This window comes from Hirundo rustica, chromosome 5 (genome assembly GCF_015227805.2).
Source record: "Hirundo rustica isolate bHirRus1 chromosome 5, bHirRus1.pri.v3, whole genome shotgun sequence".
NCBI lineage: Eukaryota > Metazoa > Chordata > Aves > Passeriformes > Hirundinidae > Hirundo > Hirundo rustica.
The window spans coordinates 32650465-32670333 of record NC_053454.1 but is presented as its reverse complement, the minus strand read 5'-3'; the positions used below and the strand labels follow the sequence as shown (position 1 = coordinate 32670333).

Sequence of the window (19869 nt, the reverse complement as noted above, 5' to 3'; positions counted from 1 at the left end):
CCTGTTGTGTCTTCTGGTCCCTCTTTTGGCATCTGCTGTTGGCTATAGTTAGTACTAAACGACTATAAAACACTAGCAGAGTTTATAAGGGTGAACATTGATAAGTGTTCTGAAAAACATTGGCCAAAATGGGGGAAGATAGTGCAGTGTTTAAGCATAGTGTAACTGTGTTGGTTTTTACCATGTGAATTCATTACATGAATTTGATCTAAATTTTAACCCATAAAAATAGTAGCTTAAAGGAAAGAAGCATAGCTAAATTTATGTGGAAGTACATAGTTTATATCTAATGCTGGATGCAGGACAGAAATTATAATTTCTGAGTGTTAAATTAAAAACTACTCCCATTCTAAAGCCATTCTCTCTAGAACAGAGTATGCCTCTGCAACATTTCATATTATGAATCCTTTGGATTTGTGTTTTATTCCAGCTGACTCTTCCAAGGCAGGAGGTAGGTTTGTCACATTTTGTATGGCTGGTGTCAGTGATCAACACCATTACACACACTCTGGTGAGGAATAAGGGTAATAATACGCATTCCTAAAATATACACAGGCAGTAGTACAGCATTTAAGTCCTCCTTCCCAAGGTAAAAGTCAGAGCAATGATCACAGTCAGTCCACCTTTTTGAAGAGTGCTTACAGACAGAAACACTTCTACCCTTAAAATCATTGCAGCCTTCCCCTGCAGAACAAAACAACCCTGAGAGCACTGTACTGTGTTGTCAGTGTTTTCCCTTGGGTTAGCAAAACACAGCAACCTAAAGAACATTGTCATAGATTATTTCTTAGATCCTGCAGGCATTATAATGGCACAGACTAATGCAGCAGCTGGAAATGCCAGAGAAATTGAGTGAGTCTCAAGTGAAAAATGAAACCACAGATGTGGGGGATGTTGAAAATCAGTGGCTGCTTGCTGGCACGCAGTTACTCTGCTTGAAGCCAAATCCACAGACTCCATACCTTCCCTCCCATTCCTTCCACACCTTCCTAAGTGCAGCAAGTATGTAATGCCCACTAATACCTGCAGATCAGAAAACAGAGATAATTTTGTGCACCAGAAGCATTTTCTCATTTAGATTGGATGTTTGTGAGAAATCATGCAGTATTTCAAAGTTTGAGTCTTAAATTCTCAAACAAGTAAGTTTCCAGACACCTAGTATCCTCTGAAGTACTACTGCTGTTTATATCCAGAAAAGATTCCTGTAAAAATCTACTTTATTTCTTTTTAGTACATCATTTATGTTGAGGTAATATGTCATTATGTCATTTATACCAGTAAGTATGTCCTTGTCCCAGTAATTTGGTGTTTAGCATAGTTAGTTTTTCTTTGGATTCAGTTTTTTCTATATGAAACCCACAGAAGAACAAGACAGGAAATAGTGTTTCAGTTATAATTTTGATAGTGTTTCTTCTTTGTCATCTTAAACTACCTTGAACTTAAGCTAAACCCAGATACAGAGATTCGTATCTGACACTTATATTTGCTAGATAGTCGTGAATGAGTGTTTTAAGGTCACTTAAAGAATCTGAGATCATAGTGCTGCCAGAGTGGGGGGCCAGATTTTGGGCCATTGTGTTAGTGTGATTTTCTGTATTTTATGTAAAGCACTCAAGAAACATGATGAAACATTTCATGAAGAAACATGAAATAAGCCTGGTCATGTACATACCTTCTCACATGCATATTCCTAGAGACGTTGGGCTGAAATCCAGGTTTCTCTTAGAGAATCCTGAAAAAATAAACAGATTCAAAAATGAAAAAGGGATACATGGTAATAGAGAGTATGAAAACAAGTCATCTATGCTCTTAACCATGAAATGCAGTAATCACAAGAATCTCATGCATAGTTAGGGAAAGGATAAAATTAGAAAATTTTGAAATATTGTATGTTTAATGCTTTGATGATAAATATTAATTAGGGGAGCTGGTAAAATATATGGCCAGTGACATACATAAGATTGATTAAAACATTACCAGTTGTAGATTGTGAATTTATGTTCACTAACCAATAAAGAAAACAATATTTATAGACTAACTTCATTTAAAAATCATAGCTGTTTTGGAGTTGGGGACTGAAGAAGTTAACAGCAGTACAAGCTGACTGGATTTTGAGTGAGTTTTTGAAAGGGTGGTGCTCTTTCATGTAAAACACTTTCATACAGAAACCAGAGTGTGTTTCAACAGACAGAGGGTACCACTATCCTGCTGTGAGCAGCTTTCTTATAACTACCCAGTATGAAACTGATAGTATGGACTAGCTCTTTTGAATTAGTTGGTTTTGTTGTTTAGGAGTCTACTGGGTTGAATTCAGAACTGGGATGTGAACTTACAAGTCACAAGCTAGCTTTGAAGATTGCTGCTTCAGACTTGCAAATGTATTTTAATTTGAGATAATGAACAGCTTTTTCACATCTCTAAAGAATAAAAAACTGAACTCTCTACAACTTTATAATTGTTTAAGAATGTGAACTGCTTCTATTGAATTTTGATGGCTGACAAAATTCAAAATACAATAAATAACATTTGTCTGACAGCCTCTACGGTCTAGAAATAAAAACACTGCTCACACCATGTGTTACAGAACTCTCCTATGTATGAATGGGGGTCATTTATCTAAGAATTTCAGGTGACTGCCCACCTAAAAGGAGTTACTGTTCAAATTACTGGATATTCAGAAACCCTTGATAAAGGGTTAAAGCCAAAGCACAGCTATTAATAGCAGTCTTGTTGCTGAAATGGTGGATGGCATAGCTGCAGCTGTCCTGTTGATGCTTAGTAAAGACATAAGTAATAGAGCCAGCAATACTGAGGTACAGAAATTCAGTAACTTACTGTGGGGTATGTAACTACTCAGCACTGTTCACGAAAGACCTCTGATCTCTTGTTACCACTGGTGTTCTGTTCACTTGCCTTGGCTTTTATGTCTCTATAATGCAAATGAAAGAAGTGATTCTCATGTGCAAAACAGGTGCTGTGTCATGAATAAAGGCACAAAAGTTCATGTTCCCTGCTAACATGATCAACAAAACCTGAAAGTGTATTTTGAGAGCACACCTTCCCTATTTTTTTTCTGTTAGTCACTTTAGAGTAGGTATAGGCAACTTTCCTGAGAGCTTTTGTCAGGAAATAAAAGTATTTTATACGGGAAGATAATCAGTGGCTCGCAGTTCTAAAAAGACACTTGGATAGACGACATGTGTTTGTACAAATTTAGGTATTGTCTAACTACAGCCCTAAGAAATACTAGAATTTACAAAACCTAGTAGCCACCTGTGATGGCATGGAATTTGCTCTATTTATTTTTTTACAAAAAGCCCCATTAGCTTATTTCATGGCCATGACTTAGGCTTGTGTTGTCAGTCTTTTATCTTGCTGACCTTTTATACAGAAACTATCATAGGTTCATTTAGGCTGGAAAAGACCTTTAATATCATTGAGCCCAACAGTACACCTGACACTGCCAAGTGTTTTGCTTGACACAGAGGCATCTCTCACTTCTTTGAAATGAGTAGTTGTTCATTATCAGCAAAACTGCTGTTGTTTTTCTTGATACAGGCTGAACGGTCAAAAGAAGAGCAGAAACAAGGCTTAAGTGCTGAGAAATTGATGAGGAAAGCGTCTAAGGATGTGTGCCGGCTACGGGAGCAGAGCCAGAAAGTGCCACTGCAGGTGCAGTCATTCAGGTATGGCCTGTTCTGCTTTTCATGCTCTTTGTAATGTAGTGAAGTAACATGAACTGTTTCTAGGTATAATCTGACATGCTCTGTAGTATTAGTAAAAAGTCCACATGGCTTTGACTTGCCAGAAACATCACAGATTTCTAACATGTCTCTAAGTTGGAGTTTCAGAGAGCCAAGCCTTGGTGACCTGCTCATGTGGCAGTTCAGAGGGTGGTGAGGAAGCTGAGTGTAACACCCCTGTGTGACATCTGCTGTAGACAGGCATGCGTCTGACTCTCGCTGTAGCTCGCCTCACCCACAGTAGGTTGACAGTGGGCTTTTAGTCATGGGAGCTCTTCCAGTGATGGCAAGGGCCTGAAACTAATCGCCACTCAAGGAGAAGTAGGACAGGATACAGCTCATCAACTCATTACAACTCATTAACCACTGCCTTGCTCAAGACTTAGTATTGAAAGATCTTCAATCCCTCCTCTTTTTTTCCCTTTTTCTTTTGGTTGTGAAGCAACTATTACTTGAAGCAATTAATGAAGTGCTCTTGCTTAGCATAAGCCAGAATGAACACTATTTATCTTAAACCTTAATTCTAAATTCCTAAAAGATTGGCTAGTAAGTGGCAGGGCTTGCAGCCTGGAGTACACACTTCTATATAAAAATAAATATACATCTATTGATTGAAAGATACACTGCTAAGTCTTGCACATAGAAACAGTACTGCAAGATAATTTGTTTTGTTTTGTCAGTTAATACACTTCTTAAAGTTTGAATTTTGGATTCCTTTATAGGAAATTTAAGTCAGCTACTAATAAATGTGAGACTTTTTTTTTTTTTTAACCATCTTTTGTGAGCAGTTGGAGTAATCCGTAAGCAAGTAGGGGCCTGTGAGGCATGTATTGCAAACCACAGCTGTAAGTGATGCAGAATCAAAGCAAGAGAGGAAAGAGGTTTCTCAGCTAAGACATGTTACAGCTGAGTTATTTATCTTCAGTTTGAAATTCAGAGCATCCTAAAGATTTCACTTTTTGTGTATGCCTTGAGAAAGGGTTTTAGTTGGTGCTGGTCATTTAACAGTCATCACAGACAGACTACTGCCTAAATTTACAGGAATGTGTAATACTGCCTCAAGAAGGGTATCAAAAGGCTCCATTTCCCTTTATTTTCTAGTCACCACACAACTAGGAAGAGAAAGCCAGTTTAGGTTGATTTTGACCTGAGCTACTGGTTTTCATGGGAACTCAAGCTTCACCAGTGGAAAATATGGTTTAGCCTTCTGGATAAATACTTACCTCTAGAGGCTGAATTGTACATACCCTGCTAGCTGGACTTGTTACAGTGCTGTGGCCTCAGACTAATCACAGAGGCACATTTTTAAAGCTCTCAAGAAGAATGACTCTTCTGAGCTTTTATTTTTAAGCCCCCACTACTTCTCTTCTGCTTTCTCGCCTGCTGCTAGGCAAGCCTGTGTGAACTTGTTATGCTTCAGTAATGTCTCGGTTCGTAGGTGAGAGAAACGGCACAGGGGAAGCAGCCGGAGAATGGGTTGACAATTCTGCTTCTCTGAGTCTTGCCCAGACATCAGTATTCCCTCCTTGCCCTTTTCCCATGTCAGGACAAAATGATTTATTTTGCCTTCTCATCCCCCTGCTGAAAATATCATCATTGAAAATTCAGTGACTGGAACAATATTTCAGTCTTATCATTGCAGTTATTAATGAAATACTGTTATATTCTCTGTTTTAAAAATTGGAACTGCTTTTTACATTAATCTGCATAAGAAGGTAATTCTGTCAGAATGCCACATTTATTGTAAATAAATTTTCTGCGTATTTTCCAAACCTGTGTTTTAAAGAACTGTGTTCTAATATTAGCAACTCTACAGCCGAGGATAGTAGAGTCATGCCACAAATGGTAAAAAAAAAAATCCCGTTTTCTTTTCTAATTTCAGGGAGAAGATAGCATACTTCACAAGAGCAAAGATCAGTATACCAGCCCTTCCAGCTGATGATGTATAATTATGCATTTTCATTGAAGTGTTTTTCCACTTGTTCATCTCTTTTCAGATGAGCTTTGTAGTTCCAGTGCTGTGCTTTCAAAGATCTTCTATTTTACATTCACTATTGATATGTTTGTTTGTAAAATATAATGAACTGAATTGTTGTAAGCTTAAAAAATGGCAAAAAAACTCCAACAAACAGAAAACCAAAGTAGATTAATTTTGGTATATTGATGCTGATTTTGTACAGTTTGTGTGTATCTCATCTGTGTTTTTCTTTTGTAAAGATGGAACAAAGGAACAAAGGCTGTACTAAGCATGGATCCTGTTGAACTGCACTGTGTTGAAAAAAATGATGTTCAACAGACATGGTGTTTATCTTTTCACTATTTTCCTGTGAGGAGACTGTGAAAATGGCTGTTCTGCCATGCACTTCTGTACAAGAGTATAACTTTTATAGTCTAAAGTTAACGACAAGCATAAGCTCCTTTCCAAAATATCCAGGCTGCCTCACAACAGCTGCTGATTAGATTCATCACCCACAATGTAATTTTGTTTCTGAAAATAATTTCTTCTGGTTTTGTTTTTTAATACTTTGTAGGAAGATACAGAGTTCAGAGTTTAGTTTTGTGAATGTACAGTACTTTAACCTGCACTAAAAGGTTTCTTGCATCTGCGGGAGAGTGAGAAAGGCAAGGCAGACAAGTAACCCTAAAAACTTATTTTGAGACTACCAAAAGGGGCAGCTGCTTTCTGAACAGGATGAATCAAATTCATAATACCAACATTGAAATAGTTATACCCACTGTGCTCTTAAAACAGTTTTTCTCTGTTAATTGTTTGTCCTTGGGGGCTGTCTGATTGCCAGCTAGGAATACAGATTTGTATTGTGCTGGGTTTACAGATCTGAAGATTCATTAAAGTATTTGTACCAGAAAAAAATCTCTCACATGCTAACTCGGATATCAGAAGTCCTGTTGGTAAGGTAAACCCTTTCTGAAAAAGAAAAGCCCCTTATTAGAAGTCTGCACAAATTTTGGTACAAGAAGTAACCATTTTTAAAATATACAGGTGACCTTGTATGCAGCTGGCGATGCACAGGTTTAATGAATAGATGTGAAAGGCTCGTTTCAAATATGTCTTGCATGCTTCTTCCGAGCAGGCTGCTTCATCAGAAGGCAACGTGGATGCCTTCTGTAAGTTCAGAACATTGGATGTAGGTGTTCAAGCAGTCCTGTCTTGGTAAAGCAGTTGGGGTCACCTTCTGTGGGTACTGTGGAAGTAGGTGGATATTGCAGGGAACAGAAATAATTCATTTTCTACTTAGTATGTTGCACTCAGATGTATTTCATTCACTGGCTACGGTTTTCTTCCCCGAGCAACAAGCCACATTGCATGCACTTCATCTTGCAGAAATGATGTAATTACTTGGTGAGCAAATGGAAACAATATAACCACACTATGGCAGCAGCTGTCTTAGATTCAGATTGACAATTCAGTAATGACAGGTCTGTGTAACACCCAAGGGTTTTCTTATGCACAAAATACATCAGTTCACTGAAATACAGAGCCAAGCATGCTATTTTGAGAAAGATGACTGATCAAACATCCTTTATGAATGCCCCATTTGTTTGTTGTGTCTTGGGTTTGAGATAACATTCATGTTTGAAAGGTCAATTTAAAAAAAATCTGGAATTATTTAATGTAGAGGTGAAATGAAGGTTGACAGTTTCAACTTCTTGATTTGATTATATAAGGTGTTTGTAGAAGAGGTCTACTTTATGATTTTTCTTTTATTTATTTACAGTCTTATTTATGTTCTGTTTAATATAGTTCAGTTCTGGCCATAAAAATATTTGTCATTAAGGATGCTATTGTGAAAAATACTTAGAGGTGTCTAAATTCTTGCCCAAGTGAAGTCAAAGCTTAAGTATTGGTGGCTTCAGCTTACAAAACTCCTTTAAAAATGAAAGACTCAGACATATTCATGCTCTTCATTTTCTAGATTGGTAACGTTGAACATAGTTATAGGCAGCTTCTAACAATTCTGGGTTTGGAGTTTGGGGGTTATTTTACTAATTCAGCATGTCACACTTGAAACAGTGAATAGAATAAGCTACAAAAATGCATACAAATAAACTCCCATCAGTTTAAAGTGATAAATTTTACTCTTGAAGTGAAATTTACCCTGCACAGCAGGGTATAACAAATGTAATTAGTTCTATTGCCAGGTACCAATGTTACTGCAGTTGCATATATCAAAATGTAAATATTACTGGTACAAGAATATTTAGCCAAATGAGGAAAGTTTAGCAGAAATTGTAATAGAACATAAATCAAATAATTTTAAGAGTATTTTTCTTTTTACTATTGCTATGTTTATACTGTATTAAATATCAAACACTCAGGACTGAACTAAATATTTAATCAGGTTATATTCTGAATGTGTTTCTGTTGTAATTTTGTCTGTAAGAGTATGCAAGTACATTACATAGATTAATTTGTCTCTGCACTTTTCATGTGTTTCAGTGATTGGAAAATACATTTTTTTTAACAAAGCTCTTTTCCAGACCAGTGTTTTATTTAATTCTTTCATTGCTCTTCTAGCTCTTTATATGGTCTTTGTGGAAACAGGTGGCTGCTACAGCTTTGTCAATGTAAAATCACGGCAATTTATAGAAAGTTCACATTAATCACTGACAGCTCTAAGGATAAGTTATATGGAAACTAATTCATATACTTGAAGTTAGTTCTTCACATTCATGAAATAAAAACTGCACCAGTAATGAGCACAGTTGAGTCTTCCAGACAACAGCTCATTATTGCCCAGAAATACTGGCTTTCCTTAGGGAGAGAGAGACTGGGCAGGGATGGAGGTGGTCATATTCTCTCTCACCACAGAGAATCTTGTATTATGTTACATAATGTCAGAACATTTAGTTTACTGTAAATTATACAGGCCCAGCAACCTTCATTCAAGGTTGAACTGCATTAGATTTTTGTAATGCATGGTGAACTGGTGCTACAAACTCTTTCAGCCTTCAACTAATATTCTTTTGTAAAAAATACATTGTCTAAAGCAGCCCCATTAGAAGTTCTGCCATTTAAAATAGAGTCAAGTCTCCATGCGGGCCTGGAGATGAAAAGTTTTATACTGACTCCCCCAAGTCATACCACAAAAAACAAAATTTGCCATTAATCAGACTTGGGAGAAATACAGTGATGGCTTAGATTGCCATAGCTCATCAATTCATGTAATTAAAAGTGGAAGTAAGTAGTGATTAAAGGAACTACTCTGTAAGAAGGAATCCCATCCCTGCTCTTGTAAACAGTAACCTGTCTGTTCAGCAGATCTTTCTCTCTTACTGTAATGTAAGCAAGAAGTCTGAAAAGGGCAGGTATCAGGTTTTCTAAGTCCTCTGATTCCAATTTCCAGATGCTGATGGGCATCTTGTACATCTGCCATTGCATACTGCTCTCTTAAGTGATGGTCAGGTGATAAGCAGATTGTGGGGAAGAGTAGAGATCCCCCTAGAATTAGAAAAAATCCACCAAATGGAGCACTGAACAATGCATTCCATATTTCCTATCTGGGCAGAATCTCTGGGTTGCCGTCATCCAGATCTCCTGGATTACAGTGTAAGAAAGGGCCAGGGTTTTCAGACATCACCTGGAGTATTCCTCCAAGCAGTAACTGCTTTTTTTATCTTCTGCACTCCAGAAGATAGGCAGTCTAAACCAGGACCAGAGAGCACGAGGCTCAGAACTCCTAGTCCATTTTATGTAGCTACTAAAATCATGGAAATCTTGAATTCTAGGAAAGAATAAAAATCTTTACACTGTTCCTACATCATTTGCCAGAGTCCTGTGCTCCAAAGGTCTGGTGCAAATGTCTAAATTGAGATTTTTCCAGCCTGGTAAATAGTTACAAGTACCAGTTAAAATCCTTCCTAGCACAGACAACAGAAATCCAAGTAACAGTAGCCTGTGTCTATTTGCCAAGTTCATTTTTTGCAGTCACAGAAGCACCAAACCATTGGCTTTTGCAGGCACTGTTCAGTTCTTTGTCATACAAAAGCACAAGTTAAAACAATGCTCTATGAAGCAAGAAATACTTCCCCCCTCCCTCCTGCTTTGTGTTGCCTTGTTGCCTGGTCCCATGTGCAGTGTTTGGGGGACTGGGAGGTGGTGTGGTAAAGCAGTAGCAGAATGGTGTGGCCACAGTTGGGCTCATTTTTCATTAGTTTTGGGGGGGTTTTTTTAAGAAAAAGAATATGCTTTGTTTTCCATCAATCAGCTAAAGCTTTACAGCAGTTTTGCTGATTTTGGCATCTCACAGTTTGTTTTTAAGTTCCAATATCACATTGATACACTTCCCCCTTAGAGCAAATGACACTGTCTGCTTTGTGGCCAGTTACATGTCATATGTTTAATGTCAAATATGCAGCAACATGTTCCAAACATGAGTGATTGGAACTTAAGGGACCTTGGATAGGATGCATAATGACACAAGACCTGTGTCAGAGGAAGATAGTTACACTGGTTTTTAAAGCAGCATTTCTCAGCCTATTTTTGGTGCATAAAGTATGCAGGTGCCAGAAACACTTAAAATAACTTGTATGGGCAGTTTAATGGGGCAGACCGGAAAAACACAGCTTGCTAGGTTTAAACACCCACACCATCACACCCCATGCATAAAAAGACAGTTGCAAAGCTGCCTACAACTTCAGAAACCTACTATTTCCAAATACACAGAAAAACCATTCCATGCAATGCAGGTATTCAGACTGTTTAGGATCAGAAATCTCTAAGTTCATATGCCACTGCATCAGTCAAGTGGAAAATTGCAACAGGGAGTCCAACTTTGGGGCTTATTTCATTGGTTGCATAAAAAAAGGAAGCACATTTTGGTTAAAGTCCAAGCTCTAAGAGAACATGCATATTCATTTTCAGGATTTTACAGTTCATTTAAGAAAGCAAAAGCACCTTTCCTGTGCAGTCTGTGAACACTTCAGTATTTTGCTGCAAAACAGTTTTAAGCAGTTCCACAGGTGAGAAAACACACCACCTTCCAATACCAGTTTATGGAGAAAACAGATGTAAATTTAGGAAATCGGCTGGATAACAAAGAGTCCTTTGAATTACTACGGGAACAAGCTTCTGGCTTGCACTAGGGTTTGGAAAAGACAGGGCAGGATTGCTGTACTGCTTAAAACCTCCCATTTTAAGGCCTTGTTTCAGTTTCCAAGCATTGACACTGATCCTGCTGTTCTGCTACTGCATAATGGACTGAAGAAGGATGGACTTCAGTAGAACAGATTGTGCAATTAAGTAGGGATCCTCCTAATATAAGACAAAATCCAGCAAGCCAGCCAACAAACAATGCTTCCCCAAAATCCCACCTGGGAACAATATCTGGTATATTCTCATCCCAAAATTCCTGGACTGTGGAATGGGCAACCCAGGAAACTGGGACAATAGCTGTAATCCCCGATATCCAGAAGAGCATTCCTCCAAACAGCAACAACCGTTTCTTTTGTTCCTGTTGTCTTTCACCAATTTTCAAACAGTCCAACCCAAATCCTGAGAGCAAAAGGCCCAAAAGCCCTGATCCATTGGAAAAAAACATCAAAATCCTAGAAATCCTGAGCTCTGGAGGCAAAGCTAGGAAAGAATCAAAGTCCTTGCATTGCATTCCACCTTCTTCCTGGACAACACAAGCTTGCCAGAGTCCCATGGTCCAGATCTCCAGTTCATTTAGTTCCAAGTTAAGGTTTTTCCACTGGGGTAGATAGGTGGTGAGACAGGACAGGACCCATCCCAACAGAGAGACCAATATGCCACTTAATTGCATCACTGGTTGATAGACTAAGGCCATTGTGAGAGTGGAGTCCTGAAAGCTTGAGGAGAAAGGTCTCCCCAGCAGTTCTGTACCAACTGCTACCTTGAGTGATGGTGGAAGCTGTGATGATTTTAGGTCTCTGCTGCCCCAAATATAAGCCCTTGCTATTAACCCTTTGCAAGCTCTGAAACACTTTTTTGTTCTTCACGAATATAAAGTTTCACATAAAGGACGAAGGACTTCACTAAACCACGAGTTAGGCTTTCCGATAAGGATTTGATCTGTTACCTTCCAATTTGCTTGGTAAAATTATATCCCAATGCCCGATGATTACAAGCCTGAGGATGAACAAAGAGGGCTCTATGACCCCTCACCCTAAAACACAACAGAAATCTTTGTGCTTCAATACGGATTAATTAGATTTTAAGTGGTGATAAAAAGGCAGCTCTGTGTGCAACAGGACTTCATTGTAATAGCTAAATTTGAGATTTCAAGGATGTAAATCAAGGCCTTGTAAAGAAAGGTAGACTGTTTGCCTATAATCTTTATTCTTAGGCTTCCTCAACATACATAATGGCTTATCTTCCACTGCCCTGTTTTATGTCCCCAGCACTGTAAAAGACACTTTGTAAAAGATCCTTATGTTTCACATTTTCTACATTCATTTCATTTAAAATGGGCTTTGTTTTGACTGACTCTTAAGGGGAAAAGGAGACGGGTATGGTCAAAGTACCTAGAAAATGAAATCCTAGACATCCCCTCCACCATAATGAACATGGGCAGCTCATCAGCCAGCGTAAACTTTACCTGCCCCAGGACTTCAGGAACACCACAGTAGCAGCTTACACCAGCTCAGTGTCCCCTTTCCTAAAGCCCATGTCCCAGGTGGCACAGTGTATTTACTTAGTAACTAACAACATTTGGCACTCAATGTTCCCAGGGTCAGGAATGCCTAGTACACATTTCTGATCAAAGCAAGATACCATTATGCCATTATCCCATTAGGAAAACCTGCTTTTTCCTGCTCTCATGTCAGCTAACCTTGTGCCTGTCTACGGAGTCAGAATGAGAACATCTGTTTGCTGTTTCCCTGCCCACACAGCACAGCCTGTCTGGGAAGGAGCTGAGTAGCACAAACACATCCACATGAATATGATCCAGAGATGTTTTCCAGTCTTTCTTAATTTAATTTCCTAGATGTGATAATTTATTTATCTGTATATTTTAATTCTCAGTTGCTCAAAATGGGTTATGTGATGGGAAAACATAACACTGATTTCGAAGGTTTCCAAAATCCTGAATTATTATCATGGGTATCATTAAGGGTCTAATTAAGAACTGTCACTGTGAGATGATCCCTTCTTCCTCATTTTTTATACAGAGTCTTAATTTTAAACCCACATTTTTTTCCTGTAACAAGCTGTGAAAAAAAAAAAAACAAAACCAAAAACAACAAAACAAACCCCCCCCCCCCCCAACAACCCAGAAGTATAGATGATCTATCTCACTTTTTCTTGTGTACCAACCCATTAGTTCAACAGCTTATACTTGATCAGAAAATTTCTATGCACAAGACCAGAAATCACCAAGGATATAACTGACAACACTGGCAACAAAGTGTTGCAAGCTAGCCTGTAACTTTGGCCATCCACAGGGCAAAAAAAAAAGAGACAGCTCAATCCTGCGTTCATTCATTCATTCTCCAGACTGTATTATCATATTTGGCAGCGTTATTTCTCCCCCCTTTCTCTGTTCAAAGCAGGAATGCTAGTTCTGGAAATCCTTGTGACTTTCAATGAGAATCTCCATAATACCATTTGAATAATTTTTAAGATAAACAACGATTTAGAAGTGATTCTGCTGCTTCAGGGGCTACATGCTTATCTGACTTCAAAATCAGTTACTGAAAGACTATTACAGAAGCCAGTTGCACTTAACTGTGAACATTTAATGTTTTTCTTCTCTGTTCTTAATTCCAACAGTCAATACAGTCTGAGAGCACAGCATCAGGTCTGTGAAGTCCATTCATTTTGCAAGTGTTGACTACAATGGGCACAGTGTATCAGCCTTTAAATTATAGCCATCAGAAGCACTGGGACTGCTGCATTATTAAGATCTGCCAGTTAAGTTTGCAACTTACTATTAACAATGCACTAGCTAAGAGTAAGAAAAGCTTCCTTACACTATTCTGGATAAGATTATATGCAATCCTTGTTCTTTTGGAGGGGAAGAGAAGGTAACACTTGCCTTGGCACTAGGATAATAACACGGTCTGAAATGCCTTTACTCGGAAGTTACTGATCTTATGAAAAATCACAGCTGAACTATGTACATTCTCAGGTCAGTCACTGTCTTTGTCTTTATCTCCCTTGTCCTTCTTTCACACTTTTCCTCCCCACTGTTACTTCTTTTCTCTACACCTAAAAACATCTGAGTCTCAGAATAATTCTATTTGGTGGACTTGTTCCTACGCAGAAGGCAATGTGTCAGAATTACTACAAAGCCTAAAGGGCTAGAATTGGGCTCCCATCAGTTTCTGCTCAGGGCAATTGGAAACATAAGCCCAGGATTTACTGTTACACTGCCATGACAACAAACTTCTGCCAGCATCTGCACAGCCTGAAACAACAGATCAGCTGAGGGAGTTTCAGTGGAGACGGCCACTGAAAGACAGCTCCCAGGCCAGGGAAGGTGCCTGCCAGGAAACTGCAGCCAGTGGCAAGCAACTCATGCACAAGAGAGCTGCTCCAGGACAACTCTGCCCCTTCTCTTTGCCCCTGCTCCCCTTGTCAGCCTCTGCAACAAGCACTGTGCTTGTGCAACACAGGCTTGGCAAGAAGAAAAGGAAGAGCACGCACAGCTATCACTGACCAATGTGCTTTCAGGTAAGGAAGGTGAGGATGGATTTAGAGACAGTTTTGACTGGGTTTAGAGCATTCCTTTTTCCATATAGGCTTTAAAGTCTGAGGTACCTACAGGGATACCAGCCTACAGAGGCCTATGCAGGTTAAATAATGCCTGTGAGGAATATAGCACAGGACATGAGCAAGTTCACACAGGTTCAGTAATCCTTTTCAAGCATTGGAGATCACATCATTCATTCAAACTAGCTCCAAGCATCATTTTGCAAATTGATTTTGACTAAACTAAAGGAGAACTGGGGTGGTCAGTGTGCGTATCATTTTATGCAGTTAAGTGCATTAAAAATTTACTCCTCACAAAACCATTTCAGGCTGAACAAGAGGATTTTGAATCTCACTGCAAGTGATACATATTCTCTTTAAAAGCTACACTAACTCTTCTGGGAACCTCCACAACCAGAGATAGATATACTTTTCCCCCTGAAAAGAGTAGTAGAGAATTGTTGTCTTTACACAGCTCTGCAGCCCACACTATTATCCCAATATTTAATAGTCAATGTAAGTGGAAAGAAATACCAGGTTCAGCACTTTGGGATGTAATTAGGCAATTTAATCCCCCAAAAGCAGAATTATGAGACTGGCTTTTTCCTACACTATTAGTTCCTTTGTAAAGCATGTTTATGTTGTTGGCTTATTTATTCTCCTCCAGTGGTCCAAAAAGTGCGTTCATCTGTGAAGCACGATTGTCCCCAACAGCATTGCCCAGACACTGCTGGTGTTTTGCTAATTTGAAGATAGTCCTGGAGTTCCCTGATTTTTTTTTTTCCCCCTAATTTAAATATCAAGTATTTTCATTAATCATTCACAGGTCTCTCCATTTCAGATTCCCATCTTATAGACATATTTGCAAAAGATGGAAATAAGAGCTGGTGTATAGATTTTCTATGGCAGAATCTTAGTTACAGCCAATAAAACAGCCCCTGTCAGAAGCTGGCAAGGTAGTGTCTTCAGCACCTTACTACAAGTGACTTAATTCATTCAGCTTGGCAGTATTTTGCTTTTCACCTTATTGCTTGAACTGGAAGTCGTGAGAGTTAGCATTTCCTTACTCAACTAAGAATCCATTTCTTTGTGAAGCTGGAGCATCTTTTGGGTTTACACAGCCAATGTGCTCTTCAGTGAAACCACAGAAACACCAAGCAAAGAACACAACCCATATTGTTATCCACATTGACTTACTCTAGTCTGCATTTAAGTGAGATTTGACAAAAAAGTATTTGTATTGGTAAGGCTTAAGGATTCAAGGTGTTTCAGAGAACATCACATTACAGAAGCTGACTTCTCTCTGAGTATACATTTGTGTGTCTCCAAATCTTGAGAGTGATAAACTTCACCAAGAGAGTGACAGCAGATACTTTTTGACCTCCTAATGATGTGGACTAGTCTAAATTTTACTTGTTTATTCCTGAAGTTACTGTGGTGGTTCTTCTGTTTGAGTTCCTCTTAGTTTCCTTCTCTGAAATTACAGTAGCAAGTTAGACACAGCCTCACACAGAGCTGGAAGGGTAAATGTAGTGCTCATGTGAGAAGTTCAGTGAATCAAAGCAACACAATGTCCATTAGTACTCCCCGCTCCAATGTACGAGTGGCACTTGTTACACTTCTTGAACTCTAATGCAATCCACAACAGCAACCTTTAATTATGGGCACTTAGAGGCCATTTTGAAAGCAGGTAAGAGGCAATATGGAGAGGGGTATGCCAGTAAAGAAGATAATGACAACTTCCATCTTGAAAAGGGAAAAGAGAGTAACTTTAAACACACACAGTTAGCTCACAGTGTCATTACACTTTCATTAAAAACAGAACTTAATATTTAGAGGTAATGATTTATAAGACTACGTTATTTGTTTCTATATTATATCTGAAGGCACTGCCCCTCAGTGAATGCTAGGACACTGCTAGAGCAAAATCACAAGCCCAAACAACAGAATATTTTGTGGAGAAGTTAGAGCATAATGGGACAGTCCAGCAGACAAAGAAAAGAAAATAATCACAAAGGCCACAACACCTCTTCTGATCCAGCCAGCAGTGTAGGCAGCGAGGACAGCACATCAGTGCAGCCCCTGCAGACAGTTCCACACTGCAGGTGTGCCAGGCCAGCACAGAGACAGCTGGGCAGAGCTGGGCTGAGAACAGCAGGAGAAGCTGAGGACTCAGTGCCTTCAGGAAAGCTAGGAAGGGGCTGCAGAACCCTCTCGACTGGGAAAAGGATACAGCCATCACTGTCCTGATTTCAAAGGGGCTTTTAGGTATTGCAGGGACTGCCCAAGCCTGCATACCTTCCCTCTTCAAACACTGGATGTAATTCATTAAGCAACTTTAGTAAGAGCCTGTTAACACGTGCAAAAGAAATGTACTTCTGTGACTGAAAGACCTTGCTAAGAGTTTCACTTCTGTAAGATCAATCAAAAGCCTGAAATAGGGTGTCATGCAGAAATAATGGTAGCTGCACAAAATCTAGAAGGGAAAGGCACTGAAAGAGTCAAGCACAGCAACCTGAAACTGCTGATTTTTGCTTTAGGGACTTATTCAAAACATTGAAATGAGAGAGGGTAGATTTGCCATCATTATACTGGAAGAATAAAGAAAGCTTTAAGGTTCAGTACTTCAACCTTTGCAAAACTTTTCCATCACCATCCCAATCCAGACTTCAAAGTGAGGGTTGACTGGGTTAGAAAATTAGCCTTTTTCTTCAGGGAACTGTTTTTGAAATACTGTCAATACAGGAGATTACTGTAAGTATGAAAACTCATGTCACTTGAGCAGTGATTGGAATGTGATTTCCTTGAATGATGGAAGTCTAAGAAACTAATTTCTGAGCTGTGAAATGCATGGGCTTCTTTATCACTATGCATCCCTCATTGGGACATTCTGGCTTAACAGAGTGTTACAGATATATATTTCTATAATGCTTTTCATTTCACATCTGCAGACAATTATTATAATAAACTTTCTCTCATTCCTTAAGATATGTTTCTTATTAGTAGTAAACTTATGAGAAATTATTTGCAGTTCCCAGTTGAACCTACATAGGAATTGTTATTGCACAACAGTTGGAACTACAAAGGTGATGCAGACTTGCTAGCCATAAATTAGAAGACTGCACACACCTTTTAATAGCAATCTAGCCAGAATGTAACATAAACTGTAGGTGAAGAAAGTGCAGGGCATCTATGGCATTTTGCGCATCTCCATATTGAGATCTGGGGGGATCTGGGGGGAAGGGAGGAAAGAAGCTGAATAAATTTACGGTTGTTTGAGATATGATTGCTCGTTAGATTCTAGTGGATTAAATTGGTTTTGCTCTTCACCTTTTAAGGTTCAGAAAGCCAGGAAATGCAGAAAGGGAAGATCTTTCATAGCAAGAAATTTTTCTCTCACATTGCAATACCTTTTCAGTCAAAAAAATACCCCAAAAAACTCAACCAACCAAAAAAAACAGCTATTCTTCCCTTTCTTCCCTCACAGGATTTAATTAGAATTTAAGTATCCCCCCAGTAATGAAATCTAAGCAAACCTATACTTTAAAGAGTTCATGACATCCTGTCATTAACAAATTAAAGCACTAACATTTTCAGTATTAGTTAAAGCTACACCTGTTAGTTAAAGTACACTTGACTTTGTCCTCTGCCATGTTCATCCTCACCCCTTCTCTCTACTCCCTCCCACCTTCCCTACTTTACATCAAGAAAAGCTGAAAGGCCACTATCTAGTCAGGTTCCTTCAGCAGGGCAGTGACGAGGGGGTCAAGCCAAGGTGCCCATGGCTTCTCTGGAGGAAAGAATGGATACAGGAGGGAAGGCAGACAGCAGCTTCCTCCCTTCACTTCACCAATTGTGGCCACCCAGTAGCACCCTCAGACACCACAAACTGCCCCCAGAGGTGAAAGGGGTGATACACAGAAACCACCAGCACGTGTAATGTTCCATGTACTGCAAAACTTGGTATAGATGAGACCAGCAAGAGTGCAGGAGTTCCAATGAATGCTGCATGGGGAGATTGAGACAATGTCTGCCCACGTTTCATATCAACCCAAAAAGAGAGAAATCCTGGAGACTTCTAATATCATGCCTCTGCAATGGTTATGTGATAGTTGTTTCTGCTTTTACTAATTAGTCATGACTGTATCTTGGAAAGGTACTAAGCACCTGCTGCAAAGTATCACACATTTTCCAAATATGTTTACATAGAGGTGAGGGCTACTTCCATCCAAGGACTCAAATATTTAAACAGAAAATGCTTCATCCTAAATGAAAGTCAGTGAAGAAGCTTAGGCTCTGACTGTGGGAAAACAATTGTGAAAATTATTAGAATTGGTATTCCCCAATATGAAGATAACTTGTGTTCACTTGAGCAGACATTGCTTCTCATTCTTTGGCCTGTCACAAGAGTCTACTTTTAATTTACATGGTACCTAGGAAGAGATACTGAGAAAGTGACTATTTTGAAATATACTCAAGTCTTTGTATTATTTGTACAAAAGTCCATGTAGAAAAAGGAAGTAGCTGCATGAGTTAAAGGACTGTGCAAAGACAAAGACATTACTGAGCTTGGTATACACCTGCAAAGCTACATTCACTCATACAAGAACAGCAGTACAATGCTAGGATAAAGCAAAACTTTATCTAGCCCAGCAGGAAAAGAATATGAAATACGGTAAGGATAGGTTGCCTGTTGTCTCCATTCTACAGTGTAAAAATCTCTGAGTCTAGAATTTAAGCCTAACTTTAGGACAGAAGTTTTGTTAAAATCTTCCCTGAGGTTGAAAATATTGTGAACACCAGATCTTGTTGGTATATTGGCTTTTTGGTGTCAGCATTTTTGGCATCTACACTTTTGCAACAAGAACTCTAGCCCTAGAAATAAAATGGGAAAAAAGTGAATAATCTCAACAGTGGTCTGCTTGAAATCTAGTATCTTTCATTGTAAGAGATGATCTAAAAATCACTCAGTTTTTTTCTTAATGGGAGGAATACACTCCCAAGTGAATCTACAAATGAGTTTTCTGTAATATTCTGCCAGATGCACAGATGGCGTGAGATGAGGAAAGTGCTCCTTGCATCAAGTGTGTGATGACTTTCATAAAGTATAGGTTCAGTGGTTAGGAGCAATACATGTGTACTCATTTAAACCCCTTTATATGACAGCATATTATTATGCTTCTCTTCATCTAATTATCACTTCTCCACAGGACAACAATAACAGAACTTTCTGCTATTGTGGTAAATGGGAAAATGGGGCATTATATCCCTCCAAGAGTGCAAGTGACCCATATGTCCAGTTATACAGACTGTAACCCACAGGAACACCACTGACAGCAGGGTGCTGAAATGTTTTTAACCAGGGGAGTTTCCCCAGAAATATAAATTATATCACATCTAGCTTCCATACAAATTCAAAGAAACAGTAGAAGTCACTTTTGTCCACCTCTG

At 39.0% G+C, this 19869-nt stretch overlaps 2 protein-coding genes across 5 annotated transcripts in view; one reads left to right on the top strand and one right to left on the bottom strand.

The window, feature by feature from the left end:
- Positions 1 to 8096, top strand: part of WWC2 (WW and C2 domain containing 2) — a 95273-nt gene extending 87177 nt beyond the window's left edge. For all 4 annotated transcript variants that reach the window (XM_040065671.1, XM_040065674.1, XM_040065670.1 and 1 more), the window contains 2 exons: positions 3559 to 3686; positions 5626 to 8096. In XM_040065671.1, the coding sequence (XP_039921605.1) occupies positions 3559 to 3686; positions 5626 to 5692 (195 nt within the window). In that variant the 3' untranslated portion in view covers positions 5693 to 8096. The remainder of the gene's footprint in view (positions 1 to 3558; positions 3687 to 5625) is intronic.
- Positions 8097 to 10897: 2801 nt separating this feature from the next.
- CLDN22 (claudin 22) lies at positions 10898 to 11551 on the bottom strand. Its single transcript, XM_040065679.1, has one exon. It carries the CDS (start codon positions 11549 to 11551, stop codon positions 10898 to 10900), a length of 654 nt encoding a protein of 217 aa, XP_039921613.1.
- Between the last annotated feature and the right edge of the window lie 8318 nt (positions 11552 to 19869).